We start from the raw sequence: 15701 nt of genomic DNA, 5'->3' as shown, positions 1-15701 counted from the left end.
ATATCGTTGTTTACTATTTTATATTAGTACATTATTTAAAGTATATTATTTTTACTAATTTGCTATGACACAGCACTGGCTAGAATGAATAGAATGCCAGTTTATCGCACCGTAAACTACGTTTTGCTAACTAGTCTTTTAAGCGACAGGTTCAGCGAGTTCTCGAGACTCGAGCCATAAGTAAGTTCAGATAAGAGCTAATAATAATTTGTTACATAGAGGTCTATTGGCAAATTCATTTCACACTCTATATGTGAACTAGGATTTGTCAACCAGACTAAATAAAACCTGATTATAGTGTGTTTACATAACGAGGCAGGGGGAGAATTTCTTACCAGTGCGAAGAATGAAAGGCAGAGATTAACCGTTCGCGCGACCGTCAGTCGTTGACCGGACATGGTAGAACTGCTTCTCCGAAAGCGGGTAATGTCCATCCTCCGTCGCTGAAGGAGATTTGTCTGATCGAACATGCACTCATCCGAATCTGAGCCGGAGCGCTCTGCCAAAGCCTGTAGAGCACCTCGGGGAGCCATCGCTCCTCTTTTAGCACTGTTAGTATAGAGTGCTCCAGATTCTCACACACAATCACACGGCTCCAATCTCAAACTCTGGCCACGGTAAGACACCTTGAAGGCCGCGAAGGCAGGTAATGGGTGGGGCTACCCAGTAAACAATCTCATCCTTGTTACAGCAGGCAGCGATTAAGAGAGCTGCTGCCAGGATCAGGACACCTTAATTCCAGTAACATACACAGCTATATAACTGCAATTCTGATCGCAGTCCTCATAGAGGAATTGAGAACGGTACCCGACAGAAGCCGCAACAGCGGCGGCTACCAGTGACATCAAGAGGGAATGAGATGTTATGATTAGGCTTGCTTGTGATCTTTCCTGCCAGCACATAGCCGATGTTCTCACTCATTGGTAAAAACTTCCTACCATTGCTTTACTCGTACATTTTATGATAAGCAATTTATTGTCACTGTATTTTTGACAGAGGGATTCAGTGGTGCGTATCTTTTTTTAACCCAAATGGCAAATTGCTTATCGCTGCAATATGAAAAGCAAAACAGCCTACGTTTTTTTTTATTAGTTATTGTACGATTAATGTGATGTTGTTGAACTCAGTTATAGAGTGTCATTTGTGACTGCAATGATGTGCAGGCGAACGCAAATTCGATAATGAACAGATGGAAATTTTGCGCCTCTGCCATAGTACCGTTACTTCGGCCCTACAAACGATAACGTTTAGACGTTCCACCCTCTCCCAAACGGTTGTCCTTTCCTTCAATGGGAGTGAATGATGTTTGTTGTTAATGGTGATTTGTGCGTATCAACCCGACTGTCGTCGGTAGTCGAGGTGTGTTAAACCGTAATCAGCTGACATGGTGAGACTAAAATCCCACGTTGACTAAATCTTCATGACAGCCTCGCGAACAAGTTAGCCCATAAGTTGATTGCTGAATGATCTCGAAAACTAAATATGGTCTGTTCGGTGTTGATGTGCAAAAACAGGAGTTGTGCTTGGCGCAAACAGGGTGTTTTTTTCTACAAGTAAGTATAATTCATATTTCGTCATTATTTATCAGAAAGTAGCTACCTAAACAATGGCAATATTTAATCACAATGTTTTTTTCAAATGGAAAAATAATATTCCTTCTGCTTAGAGAAAGCTGCGACGAACCAGCGAAATGTTGCTTAATTAAGTGATGCAGTCTTTGTCTAGGAAAAATCTGAACTTGGCTTAAGAAGTATGCGCGATCCTCATCGAATAGATAGATAGATAATCTTCCCTCACAGAAGTTCATGCCTATTATAAAACTGCGATAACTACTGGGCGCAAAAATACAGATTAGGCGAGAAAAAAAAAAAGACAATGAGGTGAAGCTAGTTTTCCTAGAGAGGAAACCCCATTTTTAGCTAAATGGATCAAAAACGGGCGGAATATAATATAGCCAAGGTCGAAGTGGTAAGAAATAAAGGCTTAACACCTATTTCAAATCTAGACCGTTAGCCCAGCATTCAATTACTCGCAGTAATTTAGGCCGCGCAGTGTATGAAAGTATATTAAGGTCAGCGAAAGCTAATCTCTTTGACTTTGGCAGATTGACTTCGATAGTATGTTGACAAATTATACTATTTCAATGAAAAGCAGTTTTAATGAAACGAGCGTGGTCCACTTCACTACGTAACGTACCGTTACATGTACTTCGTATTTACATTATTATTGCCAGGTTTCCTCTTCGCGATTCCCGACTGTTAAAAGCTTGGCTGCGCAATATCTCTCGGCCAGGTGATTGGTTGCCATCGGCGCAATCTCGAATTTGTAGCGACCATTTTGGTCCTGAATGCCTTCAAAAAGTGGGCGCTCGTCTTGAGCTCAAACCCAACTCATTACCAACGCTACACTTGAGTTTTCGAGCCAAAGATGCACCGCCTATTGTGTCAACCGCAGAAATGGTGTCCGAAGCGGAAGACGATGATATGGATTCATTAAAGGCAGACCACTCGTATTCATCGGGTGACCAAGAACCACCGCCCCCATCAGTCGAAGTTGCAATGAAAGAGCACTCGTATTTTACCGGAGTCGCGCCGACTACTGCGCCGCCGCCTTCAGGCGTAACACCTCTTCCAGAACCTCAGGAAGCATCAGAAGATCACACTTACCATAGTAACCTACCCGGAAAGCTCTCACTTGATGATCATACGTATAATAGAGGAGAGCAAGCCCTAACGCTTAAGGCTGATGTACTCTTAACTGCAACGAATATAGCAATGGCGTCCGCGACGACAGACATACAGAATATCAAAGGCGAGTCCGGAGCGGAAGATGCTGCAGAAACTGGAGACGGACTGAGGAATTTTGACCACACGTATAATCATCGAAAGAACGAAACAAACGGTACCTGCGGGTCAGATTGCGATTCAAGCGCTACCGTAATGCTAAACGTTTCACCGAATAAAGGCATGTACTATTTTTACAACTTGAAAGGAAAGCACTCAAAACAGTTCCATGTTAAGCATCATAAAGAATAGCGACAATAGGCCTGCCATTGTCATGATCAATTAAAACTGTACCTTTTTTTTATCAGATTTTTTCACCATTGGGCCATTTTGTTCATTCGATGTAACTAAACGATATAGATACCCTTGTTATTATCAAGATTTTCCTTGTGTACAAGACCCATCCGGTCCCACTAAGCGCAAAATACAGTCTTCATTAAATAGATACCTGACGCTTAACTTAGGCGTACTCCCTAGGTCACCCGTTTCTTTTTCTGCTTCACATGGACGTCACTTCTAGTTGCCTATAATAACATTGGCCAAGTGCTCGCTGATTAGTGTCAAACGAAGTATTTAAATAGAATGAGCAGCCATGTTATGCTTGTGCTCAATTTCATATACAGGACACCCAGACGCCCCCAATAAAAGTTCCATAGATTCAAGATTCCTGACAAAAGTTAGCTGTCTACGGTTTATCCTATTGGTCAGTCTAGTAAAAGATACCTAATTGTGTACATCCCTTCAGGTAATCTTATTAATTGTACAGTCCTTACTCTACACGGCGTATGTCCTGGGGCTGCTTTAGTTGCCTCTTGACCTCAGGAAAAAATAAATAAGAATGAATATCGGAAATGCATTTTATGACCAGGAATATCCATTTTTGGAGCTTAAACTTGGCACCTCGCTCGTTGCACAATGAAAGTATGCCAGACTGACAGAGGAAAAACACTTTTAAATGCTATAGAAAATAGTAAACAGAGTGGAAAGGTAAAGGAAATATTATTATAAAGCCTTACTATGTTACAACCTATATAACATTTAACTTTTTACGATCATTATTTTAAAGAGATGATAATGATGGCCAATAATCCAATTTGCAAGACGCAAACAAGAGAACTTCGTACGGACTGCCTAACACTAAAAACTAATTAATCTGAACGGTTGACGAGATGAAAAAAGATAAATCTGAATACTATTTATCAAAAGATGAATTCATTGAAAATCTCAAACTTAGATACTTAGCAAGATTTGTTTAAATCTTAAATGTATTTGATTTTTTTTATCTACCACTTTTTTTTTTTATAAACATGTACATTTTGCTTTTTCAGGGGCGCAAAAACGACCACATCCCGTTGAGTCCCCATCATGGAAAGAACTAGTCGAAGAGAATTATGCCTTGAAACAGAAATTGGCCACAAGCGAACAAAAGTCATTCGAACTGAGTAAAAAGCTGGGTGATGCAACAGACAGAATACGGAAACTGGAAGATCACGTAGCCAGACTCAAGAAGACCCTTGCCGAGGTTGTCATGGAGAGCGTTGAGGGCCATCTTGATCACGGCAAACGAGCCAGCAAGTGTATAGGGTGACAAACCGTACAAGTTGAAAAACACGAAAGGTTAGACTGCTCAACTGGACGAATCTTGAGCTGCACAGTAAATGGTGTATAAATATTAAATGCTTCGACTCATGGAGAAGATAATTCATTGTAAAGAAGACGGGAAGATGGGTGCATAAGCCCCCCTTTGTAGACAAAAAACAAATCAACTAGGTACGCTTCTATCAAGTAAATAGTAAATAAATTAATGGGAGGTAATTATGCATGCGTTATTCTTTACATATATATATATATATATATATATATACTTACCGTACTTATATATAAATACTGTCCTAGACTGTATTATTGAAGTGTAACGTAGGTGAAACGCATCCGGTAACAGAGGTAATTTATATTTGACCGATTGCTCAGTCGTAAAACTGGAAGGCAATAACATATCTAAATAGAAGCTTTTGGAGTGCGTGTACTGTGATGTATCTTACTTAGTATATCTTTCACCTCACATAGTATCACTAGTAACTATCGCGGCCAATTCAACAGTGACGCGATCTAAGCCCCACTGAAAAATATCGTGCTATAAAAATTATTTTTTTTTGTTGGAAATTATTTATGATCATTAGGCCTAAATGAATCTCAATAATAATAATAATTTTAGACTCTTTTAATTAACAAGACCTGCTCTGTAAGTAACAGAGAACGTCATGATTATCTCATTGTTTTATATTGTTAGTTCGTGTGGTCCTTGCGATGACGTAATTGTCACGAAGCTGCGCAGGTTCGAGACCAGGCCGCGCAGATCCATTTTGTATCGAGTGCGAACGGACCGGTTTTCTGAAGCAATATGTAGCGGCGATGCCTAACATAAAACTCGAAATATTTATTTGATTTCAAAAAAAAAAAACTTAACGTTTCAGATCTGGTCAGAGAAGTTCAAAAGTATATTTTGTTTACGATCACCGAAACAGTTGATTTCTCATGTTTCTGTTTTGAAATTTGCTCAGTGTTGATTTATGATGTAATCGTGCATAATAATTTCGAAAACTCTGCACACAGAAAGGTTCACAGAAATAGGTTTTTATTTCAAAGTGCATATGGACTGGATAATAATAATAATGACAGATGGATGAAACTTCAAAGTGCACTATTTAAATACTTTCAAACCTAGCACTTTTCCAAAGCGACCTATCCTGAAAAAGCAAAACAAAATATTGCTTAACGCACTTAACACTATCAGGTGAGGTCGAGCATAATTTTTTAAAGGTAACAAATAATTGCCAGTAAGTTGATAATATTAGTCCTTTCCAAGTATGAAGCGCGATTATGGTAAGCGCACATACAAGGTTCTAATTATTGAATTCAATTTCTCTATTTCTAGTATATCCCTGAGCTAATTCCTACACAAGCTTTCGAAGGGATACGCACGTTTCGTGTCGAGCTTACATACATACATACATACATACTAACTACTATTTCATAAAGAGTAAAAAAACAAGGTTTGTGTTTAAGCTGCCCTTTTCCAGTCTTTTTCGCAAAGGTTAAAAAGGGGGCTTCCTACCGTAATTCCTTTTACAGTAGTTTCACTTAAAAATGTTGCGCGTAGGGAGCGCATTTACCGTCAGCAAACTTAAAGATACAATGTAATATAATAATAATAATAATAATAAGATATACAATTACAGTATAATGAAGGTGCACTCGAAGACAGCCTTGGCAGAGGGCCCATCCCGGGACTTCTTTTTTTTTTTTTGTTTAGGTCTCGAGTCGAACATTGAAAAATACACTTACAATATTTATGTGTCCTTTTCTCTCTTGTCATACATCGTGTTTATTTCAACGGTGCGGAAACGGTTCCAATCAGGTTCGACAATTTACAAACTAGTTGAATCGTTATTTTCTACACCATACATAGATGAAACTTAGTTATATTTAATCTAAGTATTTCAAAATAGAGAAATGCATAATACCTTGTCTATTCATACAAATTTATTTACATTGTTATAAACAGAATCGGATGATGACTTTGTTGTGTCGACTTATGAGTCACAACAAATCATAATATATAACAAGACTTAAGACTCGTCATTTAAAGTTTTTTCATTTTTTATGTCTTCAGTATTTTTATGACGACAGTACGATATGTTATCACTGTTAGAACAACTTAATCACTCTTCATGATCTTCTTCACTTCCGCCTGATGATCATGATCATTCTTATGATTATTCGTCATCATTGCTGTCAACATCGTCATCAACATTACAACAATAGAGTTCTTCTCCATCACCCCCAAAAATACGCAATCACAGACGGCGGTAAGTAAATGAATTTGAATTGCACGTAATCATTGCTTTGTGCATCATTATTGTGCAATTAGTTCGTGTACTCGTTGTGGTTGTGGTTGTGGTGTTTAGCGTAGATTATTGCGTTCGTTGTTGTTGTTGTTGTTGTTGTTGTTGATGTTATTGTTGTTGTGGTTGTTGCTGTTGTGGTTCGATACTGCTTCGCTTCTCATTTCTTGAAGAAACTGTTCAAATGCCTTATTCTCCTCGTCATTTAGACTGAAACACAGAAAAGCAGATGTTGTATTGAGCATTAGATCCATCTAAAACTTAGCGTACACACAAATATGTCCGCGTAAGTTATTGTTACGCAGTTTGTCGTTAGCTGCCTAACTAAACTTCAGCATCCATGCGCCTGTCTACAGCAGCACAAGTATTCCAAGTTTTGTGGTGATATTCGCAGTGTGACTAAAAAAATCCCTACTCTACGCTTTGTCGTGTTATGGCCCTAGTTCTCGGAACTGCTAACGACGACGCAGGACAACCTCGTGCAGAGAGGGGGTTTCCCCCATCATTAACTCTGATTTGTGCTAACATGTCTACTACTGAATTGTCCATCTTGCCTTGTACTTTCCAGAAATCTAGCATCACAGTATTGCTATTGTGAACCGCTGCTGTTACTGACAACTGCGAGCTTTAATCTGAACTGAACAGATTGAAACTCACGGTTACCTGCACTGATTCAGGGTAAACCACTAGATTTTACCCAGTTCCACATCCTAGACTCGGGATTAACAGTCTATAATCCATATTTAGAGGGGAAAACATAGTTCTTTTAAATATCACCATCGTATATAATTCCATACTGGACATCCAGGACGAAGTTCATATGAAATTTCGATGACCGCGGCGCAAAGCCTATGGGTAAAATTTCGTAGCATACATAAGTAAAATTCCAACAATAGGTTCTCAGTTAATCGAGACGTGATTTTGCTAATCGTAAACAGAAGGAAAATTTCAAGAGGGAAGAATCAGCGAATAGTTTTTTCAGTGCTTTTATTATTACTACTACTCATTATATCCATTGAGGACGCAAAATTAAAATATTTAGTAGCAATAAATGTTACGTACTCAGCCACTTGTGTCTTATGTATCCTCGAACACCTTTCGCGTGGCTGGACGTCCCTCTGACGAGCGATTTTTTGCGTCTCAGAAAGAAGCTGTCGGAACTCTTCGTTGAGCGGGTTCGGTGTCCGTTGTAGCGCTACGTGAAGGGTATCTAACTCACGCATTGATGTTTCAGCACGCAATTCATGGTAGCAATGGGATAAACTCTAAGTTTAAAAGTAAAATCTAATATTAGTAATGTTGGTTTAGCATGAAACGTTTCGAGAGTTTGCGTACCAATACAGATGCTTGTGCGATATTAATACAGCATATTCCGATTGCGTCAACTTACTTACGAGTGAAACGCTCTACATAAACGTGCGAATTAATTCATATTGAGCGTCCTAACAGTACTTATGCAGTAAGCGATACCGTATCGAGCAGCAAAAAGGAAACATTGAGCGTTTTAGAAACCTCACAACGGTGACTATTGCTATCTGTTCGAATGTGAAAACCGCAGAAAGGGTCGTACCACGATAGCATACTCGCTCGTCGCTTTTAATTTAAGCAACTCTGCCAACCAGTGGCAGACGTTCCGTGCAAAATGCTGGAACTGCTTAGGCAAACTGCGACAGCGGCCGATATGCAGCTCGTATAGTAGGCGGCCTACGAAGATGCTGAGCTTCGCACCTACATTTTCTGGGTGCTGCCAGCCTGAACTGCATCCACTCCGCTTAAGGTACTCTTGTATGACCAGGTCCAATCTGTAACATCGCAAAGAAGACGGACGATTTTTAATAATCCTCAATAAAAAGTTATTCTTCGTATAAAAAAAAAAGAGGCACAATTTCGACAAATGCGTGAGTTGAGATTGAGTACGTTTGGGGAAAGTGGTCTGGGAAAGGGAAGTTGTATCATACTTGTAAAACAACTGATGGAAGAACCTCGCGTTCATTTCGACCATGGCGACGACAAGCTTGGCCAGTCGATCCGGCCTCACGGAGTCATGCGCGTTTTTAGGATGGCTGGTATGCATTATGCATTTGATAACCTCTAGCGCATGACGCGGAGAGGCACGCGCATAGTCGTGTAAATACTCGCAGCGAAACGTCAAGTAATTGAGGAAATCCTCTGTCGCATCATGCACCATGTCCTCGAGGAAGCTTGCCACCTGTGCCACACGTAACGACAAAAAAAGCAGCAGTAGCAGCATCAATGTCAAATTACCTTACAGTTGTATGACATGGATAAAAAGTATTGGGTTGCCTTGCGTCACTGTTGTGTTAGAGATGACGATTGCGAACTCACAGAATTCTATGTGTAAATCGAAAGAACGCGAATTTTCTGGATCATTGCCAGTGATTTTCCTAACTCTAGCTTTATTCACGCTTAGCTTGTACATAAACGTGAATCCGAAAAATTACAGCCCTAAAAAAGCGTTGGGTCGAACAGACAGAACATAGCTAAGTATTTAAGCTGCCCCTACAACAGGTTTTACATCAGGGCTACGCGCATACATCTGCTCGAGATAAATAAAATGAAGAAGCTTCAATGGGCAGTTGGATTGTGCGTTGACGGAAATGCAGCCGAAGCTTCTGATTCGTTTGAAGCGCAAGTGGCCATCCGCCGCAGATTAACCTTTCGTGACCAACTGAAGGATGGCCGGAACCTATTTTATTATTTCTTTTGGAAAATGTTTATTAATTGTTGAGCGTTTCCATTGAGCAGACATAGTTTGTTGTACGAAAAACAGTTAGATGGCACGACTCAATTGAACGCTATTTACGTATGATAAAAGAACATTCAGCTCGACAGAATAAAGGGCCTAGGGTTACAAACGTCTAGAGAAGAATATTTGAGCGGCCATTCTAACTATTAAACTCACGTCGAAACTGCCGGTCTCAATAACTGTCTTGTCCATTTGCTGGTCTCCTGAGCCTGCCCGGGACGACAGGCCATGGCCGTGCTGTCGATTGATTTGTTGCTGTATGCGAATTTCATCAGCGTTTAAGTAAAGCGGTGCCAGATGCGGAGGGTGTGCCTGCCGAAACTCGTGTCTCAACCCAGTCGAAGTTCTGCTGTGGGTGCTTACTCCTTGAGATTGTCCTACTGTACTTGAAGTAGGTACTGGACATGTTTTGGCTAGGTGCAAGGTCTTCATCGATGGTACAAATACAGCTGCGCTCGGATTCAACGTCATTTTGCTGCTTTCCAGTAGATAAAAGGCACAAAAATACAACACACACACACATGTTGGAACGTCGCATTGATTTCTATCCTACCTTCAGATACCATTCAAAATGCTTGCAATCATGATCTATATGATGGCTCTACTGAGAAATATAAAAAATTGTGCCTTTTGCTATTTTATATGGTAATATCATAATTGCAATCCTTACAAAACGGAACGGTAGGTTCCCGAGCGGTAATTCCTCGGGCAAGTAATAAACGTACGTTTGAGTGGATACGTTTTGAAGTTGCTTTTTTTTTCTTTTCTATTTTCTTTATGTACGCAAAACTAAGGAAATGCGAATTACGTCGAAAACAAACAAATCGATTAAACCTTTTTTTTTTTTTCTTTTTCTTCTTCTTCTTCTTTTAATAATATATTTAGTGAAATGCAGTAGCTGAACGGACCACGACGAGACCAAATCTGCTACAAAATTTTTAGCTCCACAGCTTTGCGCATTTAGCTAGCGCAAGTTATTATGAAGTACCTATAGACTGTAAGTTAGATAACGTAATTTTTCTTCTACTCATCCACAAAAGACAACCAGCGAAGAACAGACATCAGAGACACAAGTAATTCTTCACCTCGAAGCCAATCGAACGTTCCAAAATGTACAATACAAGAAAACGATGGAAATTTACAAACAGTTTCCTACTTTACTCAGACATTCTTGGATCCTAGGAAACGGTCGGACGCCCTCTTAATGTCACCCCGCTCTTCTTCCTACATTCATATTTTTTACACAGTTATTTGTTTTATACCAAATCGAATGGTGCCTGTCTGCCTGCCTGCCTGCATGTCCTGGAGAGACTAGTTAGGGCTTTCGCTCTCTTTTAATGGTAAGCCAGCGATTATTGCAGTCTTTGTCACAACTCCATAAGCAAAGGCAATTGCTCTACTGAAAAATTACGCGCAGCATTTTTATTGAGAGAAATAGAAAAAAAAAAAAAAAAAAAGCCTAAAAACTGTAAATACGTATACAATGGATGGGCACGTGAAAGAATTGGTAATGCTATCATCTGGATTCTAATTCCAGCCAGAAATACATCGAAGTTGATCATAGACGATTTTCTGAGACGCTCATATCTCAAAATTCTATAGTACTTATGGGTAACTGACCCAATACACAAGGTTTGTTATTCAATGCAGGTACGCCTAATTGTTGTATTTGTGCTTATACTATTATGGCGACATTATCGATCTGTTCAACGAGTCGATGGCCGCCTTTACGGTTGCAGAACAGCTAAACCTAGGGTAACTTCCATTTTTGTGTGACGCAATTTATTAACATGGCGATTTAATCTGTTATCTAAAATTGACCCAAGCACTTGTGGTTACAGAAGATAATGCACAAGGCCTATTTGCGGTCCTTAGGCCTGCTTAGTAAAAATCTGAGCTGCTATAGCAAACATAACGTTATAGATCTATTTATTTACTGTATACAATTAGACGCGTTTGTTCATCCTGTTTAAAGTCTGTTTAACAAAATTCTTCGTCTCAATAGATGTTAACATAATTGACATAGCGACACTATGGCTTTATTTGCGATGGATTTGTGCACTTTTTTTTTCTCATAAAGTAATTAATTATTAGGTAGGTAAAGTATGTTGGTGCTGGAGACAAGCTCCATAGTATGTATGTATGTATGTATGTAGGAAAGTTTATCTCATGCCTCATTATATGATGTAGCAAGTTTTCACCAGTCTATATGTAGCACACGTATCAATTATCTCACCAGTTATTTCGTAGATTTTGTAACAGGGAGTCGTTGGAAGCGTCTGGAGTTTTAAACAGTCGGGTGCGGGTCACCGAATTTTCTCCTACGAGATTTTCGATCACATTCGCTCGAGGCATAGTGATTTTCTTGCATTCACACTATTGGTCTTTCCGTCGCTTGTAAACCTTTACACACTTGTACTTCAGACGATCACTACGAAGTCGTTAAAAATAAAAACAATGGTTGACGTAGAATCGTCTATCCAACGGCAGTGAATTTTTATCAGTAGTAGTAGTAGTTATTATAGTGATTATTAGTATTATGTCAGCGCGAATATAACTACGTGTGTCGGGCGCATCGACGCCTGCCCCAGCCTGTTACTGTTGCTATATTGTTAACTCTCACCGAAACTTGTTCGAAGTTCTTGCTTCAGCGACGGCGGTTTCGGACCACAACGGAACTTCTGGTAAGTACTAGCTAAGATGACGGCGTTAAACGTTGGTGGTGCCCTATCGACAGTGATGATGCTAGCGACGTATTTTTCCGTATTTTGTAATCGCGTGTTGGTGCCTGCCTGCCTGCGGTGACGACTAAGTGAGACTGACGTTGGAAGTGAGTCACGATGAAATGCGCTAATGCGCGTTACTTCCTCCTCCAACGTTTTACTCCAACTGCGCAACATCATCATCATCGCCATTATGATCAGCATTATTCTTTGCTCAGCCAACCAACGCGACCGTAACTGCCGCTCGCCAGCTCAACCGACCACTTTCCTGCCCTTTACCAGTCCGTAGGTGCATCTGTCTGTCGATATGTCCGCCTCGCTGTTTGCCCCCTTCCACCACTGAATCGCGTTGAGCCACTGGCGCTGGCTGGCTGGCCGGCCGGCCGGTTGGCTCCCTCGCTCGCTCGCTCACTCACTCACTCACTCACTCACTCCGCAGCAGCGGCAGCACTCAGCAAACCACCCGCTGCTGCCGTTGGATCGTTCGTTTAGCAGCGTGGCGAGCGACTAGACGCCCACCGCATGTATGTCGCTGCGTCTAGCAGAAGCAGCGGGAAACGATTGGCTGGCTCCTTTCACTCCTCTCCGTCGCCGCGCGCTGTAGTGACTAGCATTTCTAGAGTCCGTATTGACACGCGGTTAACGCATTGGTGCAGGGCTCTCTTTTTTTTTGCTATTATTACTTCTGGCGCCGACCATCCATTAACCGCGCGGCGGCGGCGGCGGCTGCTGCTGCTGCTGCTGCTGCTGCTGCTGCTCTTCAGCGCCATCTTTATCGGCCAGTTCGTCTTCTACATGTCATGGCAATAGCTTTTACGGTATTTCCTTAAAGACAATCTATGAAATATGTATAAATACAACGCTTCGTTTCTCACACATAAGTAGGTTCATTTACCTCTCCTAAACCTTTACTTGCAATGTATAAGCCTACGTTTTCGAAGGCGTTTAGTATCATTCTTCAGTCTTACGTGAATCGCGTAGTATTCCTGGTGCGCGGATCTTTCTAAGGCGTTTCTACATATAGTTAATAGGGCATGTGGTCACGCGAACCTCCAGAAGGATAAAAGGCATTCGACATGCGTTATAAAATAATTAGTGCGTCGGACGCTAGGTAAATTCAATGTCGAATCAGGGTCTCGTTTTGAAAGCCCTCTAAGATACACGATCGGCGAAACAGGTAGCAATTTTTATCAGTCACATCTTATGAGCCCGATGGCGACATAGTGATCTTCTTAAATCGAACTTCTCTCTGAGAATTTAAATGGCGCGCAGCTAATACTCTGAATCAATGGTTTTAACGTTAGAGAATGTCAGATCTGTCAAAGAAGACGTCCACCAAAAATAATGAGCGCCTAGTGTATATGAACCCTCTCATCACTGCACTCGAAACCTCCATAAGCTTGTAACCTCCAAGGTTTCATACATTTAAACGCCGTAGAAAATCTGCATCCAGTGTGATGTGGACGCCGGTAGGAGTTTTCGACAGTTAATGAACAGCTAGCCATTATCCTTTCGGAAGTTCGTTAGTATACAGCCTACTGCACGTCCCCCTAGACTTACATGGTTATCTATAATATTCTCCAATAGGTGGTTGCATATTGGAAGATTTAAATCGGGTTTAGTTATAATTGGAAGGGTAAGGCTGCTCAAGCTACTGGAATCATTTTGAAACGAGAGTCCTTTACTGCTAGCTGGTAGTAGTGAGAATCGTAGCACGTGAGATGATCTCCTTTTGCAGCAACTAGTGTAATTCTGTTAAGATCGTTTTTCGAAAAGGTATCGTTGAAATTAAGGGAAACACTGACGCACCTGTTTGGTGTTTCGCTAGTTTTCTTTCCGCCATCTTGCTGGTTGCTCGCCATTGAAATACCGTCCGATCAGTCTACAGTCAGAGTTGCGAAGCGTCTTCAATAACACTGTTCCAATTCACACCGCGTTATTATCTTTGCCCTATATTGTATACAACAGGCTGCAGGGCTCACACAGTTTTGCTTGTGCATCTCAACGTGTTGACTCGTAATTACGAACACACATGCCATATTAACGTGCCAACCCTGAGCGTGACCATTACCTCACTGCTGGACGCTGTACGCTGTTTACTCATGTGCAAATATCCACACCTTCCACAACATCCGTATCATTGCATGTATGTAAGAGGGCTAGGCCAGGTATGCAAAGCTATCATTTGTTCAAGTGTCGAAAATCGTCCCTTGTCGAATTTACATCTGGTGTTTTCCTATAGAACGGTTCAATCGAGAACATCTGGCACGCGCATATGTATCTGTTAGATCGCATGATGAAAAATATCTTGCCCGCCGAGCGCCCGTTCTCGTCAACATCATTTAAGAGTTCCTGCGTTAATACCGATATTGGTAACCACAAGTGAAACAAATCATCTACGCTTCGGCACAGTGTGCCTCTCGCCTTGCCAAAACAGAACGTTTCGCAAATCAAGTTGCGGTCCAAAAATGGTTTCGGTCAGAGTCAACCATCTTACTAGAGGCAGCTCCCTCTCAACGTGGTGCTAAATCGCTAATTTTTCGGTAAAGAACTTCGAGTGGATTGAGCTTCACGATCTATACAAATCTACTTAGATAGCTGCGAAAAAGTGTAGTAGGATTTTCTTCAACTCTCCAGATTATTACGGTTATTTTGTCGTTGTCTGCACTGCACTTAGAGTTATACATAGTGAGTACTTCGAATGCGTACGCGCATATATGACTCGGTTGATCTTAAAACGTATCAATACGTGAGTCAATTACAAAGGTTTTTTTCAGGGTATTTTAACCAGCTCGTGTTCTGAAGTCGATTTTTGGTCCATGGAATCATATGCGAAATCCAAACATGGCAAATAGTTGCGCGGAAGTTTTTTAATCACCGTATCTTTATTGTTAATTGCGATGTTCCAGACGGAACTATGTGCGAACATTACAGGAAACAGTGCTCTTTATAGACTATTATCGTGTTTTTTGTCGTATTTCGTTTTCGGGCAAACTGGAAATTTCACTTCCAGGACAAATGCGATGTATTAACACTGCACCCACTGATAATTAACAAATGTTCCAAATTTTAAAACTGGTACTCCCGTTAAACATTGCTTAAGACGGCTAGGTCCTTCCCTCTCTCTACGTTTCGCGTCTCACATCAGGTATTGCCGTTCGGCATGGTTCCATCATACTGGTGCTTTCCAGCACGAAACGAACCGTGTGTCTGTGCCCGAGGTCGATCCTAGCCTACAATAAGTCCCCAAGATTAGTAGGCAAATACGTTACTAATTAATCCATTACAGGAACCGATTAGGTTCTTCCAGCACGAAGCGAAGTGTTTCTGCACGCGGTTTCGGACCTAAACTGCGTTACTGTTTTTTCTTAAGTTTCCCCAACGGTTGACGTTTTTCTATCAAGTTACATGGGTTGGGGCCAGACACTGTACAAGGTTTAAACTGTTCTGCTTGATTGCCCAGTGCAGCGTCGTGGTCGGAACACATTTTATAAACACTATGCCAGCTCGCACGGAACGTGAC

The 15701-nt window shown here is 41.0% G+C and overlaps 3 protein-coding genes across 9 annotated transcripts in view; 1 reads left to right on the top strand and 2 right to left on the bottom strand.

Annotated features, from left to right (window-relative positions):
- The window catches only part of LOC111245243 (uncharacterized), a 6156-nt gene extending 4978 nt beyond the window's left edge, over positions 1 to 1178 (bottom strand). The window contains exon 1 of one of the 2 annotated variants that reach the window (XM_022793345.2): positions 336 to 1178. In XM_022793345.2, coding sequence (XP_022649080.1) covers positions 336 to 533 — 198 coding nt within the window. In that variant the 5' untranslated portion in view covers positions 534 to 1178. The remainder of the gene's footprint in view (positions 1 to 335) is intronic. The other variant, XM_022793344.2, reaches the window with a different exon arrangement.
- A 144-nt stretch (positions 1179 to 1322) lies between these two features.
- On the top strand, positions 1323 to 4601 carry LOC111244401 (uncharacterized). Its single transcript, XM_022791468.2, has 3 exons — positions 1323 to 1553; positions 2234 to 2964; positions 4112 to 4601. Exons 1-3 carry the CDS (start codon positions 1483 to 1485, stop codon positions 4369 to 4371), a joined length of 1062 nt encoding a protein of 353 aa, XP_022647203.1. The 5' UTR covers positions 1323 to 1482; the 3' UTR covers positions 4372 to 4601.
- Positions 4602 to 6304: 1703 nt separating this feature from the next.
- Positions 6305 to 14212, bottom strand: LOC111245167 (uncharacterized). 6 transcript variants are annotated; one of them, XM_086980313.1, is made up of 7 exons: positions 13988 to 14212; positions 11692 to 11886; positions 9612 to 9930; positions 8647 to 8897; positions 8259 to 8490; positions 7751 to 7953; positions 6305 to 6898 (listed from the first exon to the last, which is right to left on the bottom strand). In XM_086980313.1, the coding sequence occupies exons 2-7, from the start codon at positions 11808 to 11810 to the stop codon at positions 6748 to 6750; spliced, it is 1275 nt and encodes a 424-aa protein (XP_086836439.1). In that variant the 5' UTR covers positions 11811 to 11886; positions 13988 to 14212; the 3' UTR covers positions 6305 to 6747. The 6 variants fall into 6 exon arrangements, with proteins under 6 accessions (XP_086836439.1, XP_022648865.1, XP_086836440.1 ...); XM_022793130.2 differs by lacking the exon at positions 13988 to 14212 and adding an exon at positions 12079 to 12948; XM_086980314.1 differs by lacking the exon at positions 11692 to 11886 and having other exon boundaries at positions 13988 to 14209.
- Between the last annotated feature and the right edge of the window lie 1489 nt (positions 14213 to 15701).

The sequence above is a fragment of the Varroa destructor genome, unplaced genomic scaffold (genome assembly GCF_002443255.2).
Source record: "Varroa destructor unplaced genomic scaffold, Vdes_3.0 BEIS01000002.1, whole genome shotgun sequence".
NCBI lineage: Eukaryota > Metazoa > Arthropoda > Arachnida > Mesostigmata > Varroidae > Varroa > Varroa destructor.
Note: the sequence above shows the minus strand (reverse complement) of the source record. Positions and strands in the feature narration are given on the sequence as shown.

Excerpts from the sequence above, each read along its gene's own strand:
- LOC111244401 (XM_022791468.2), top strand. The coding sequence starts at position 1,483 with ATGGTCTGTTCGGTGTTGATGTGCAAAAACAGGAGTTGTGCTTGGCGC. Across the intron at positions 1,554-2,233 it reads CAGGGTGTTTTTTTCTACAA|GTTTCCTCTTCGCGATTCCC; the intron begins GTAAGTATAATT and ends TATTATTGCCAG. Across the intron at positions 2,965-4,111 it reads AAACGTTTCACCGAATAAAG|GGGCGCAAAAACGACCACAT; the intron begins GCATGTACTATT and ends TTGCTTTTTCAG.
- LOC111245167 (XM_086980313.1), bottom strand. The coding sequence starts at position 11,810 with ATGCCTCGAGCGAATGTGATCGAAAATCTCGTAGGAGAAAATTCGGTG. Across the intron at positions 7,954-8,258 it reads CGAGCGAGTATGCTATCGTG|AGTTTATCCCATTGCTACCA; the intron begins GTACGACCCTTT and ends TTTTAAACTTAG. Across the intron at positions 6,899-7,750 it reads CATAAGACACAAGTGGCTGA|TCTAAATGACGAGGAGAATA; the intron begins GTACGTAACATT and ends TCTGTGTTTCAG.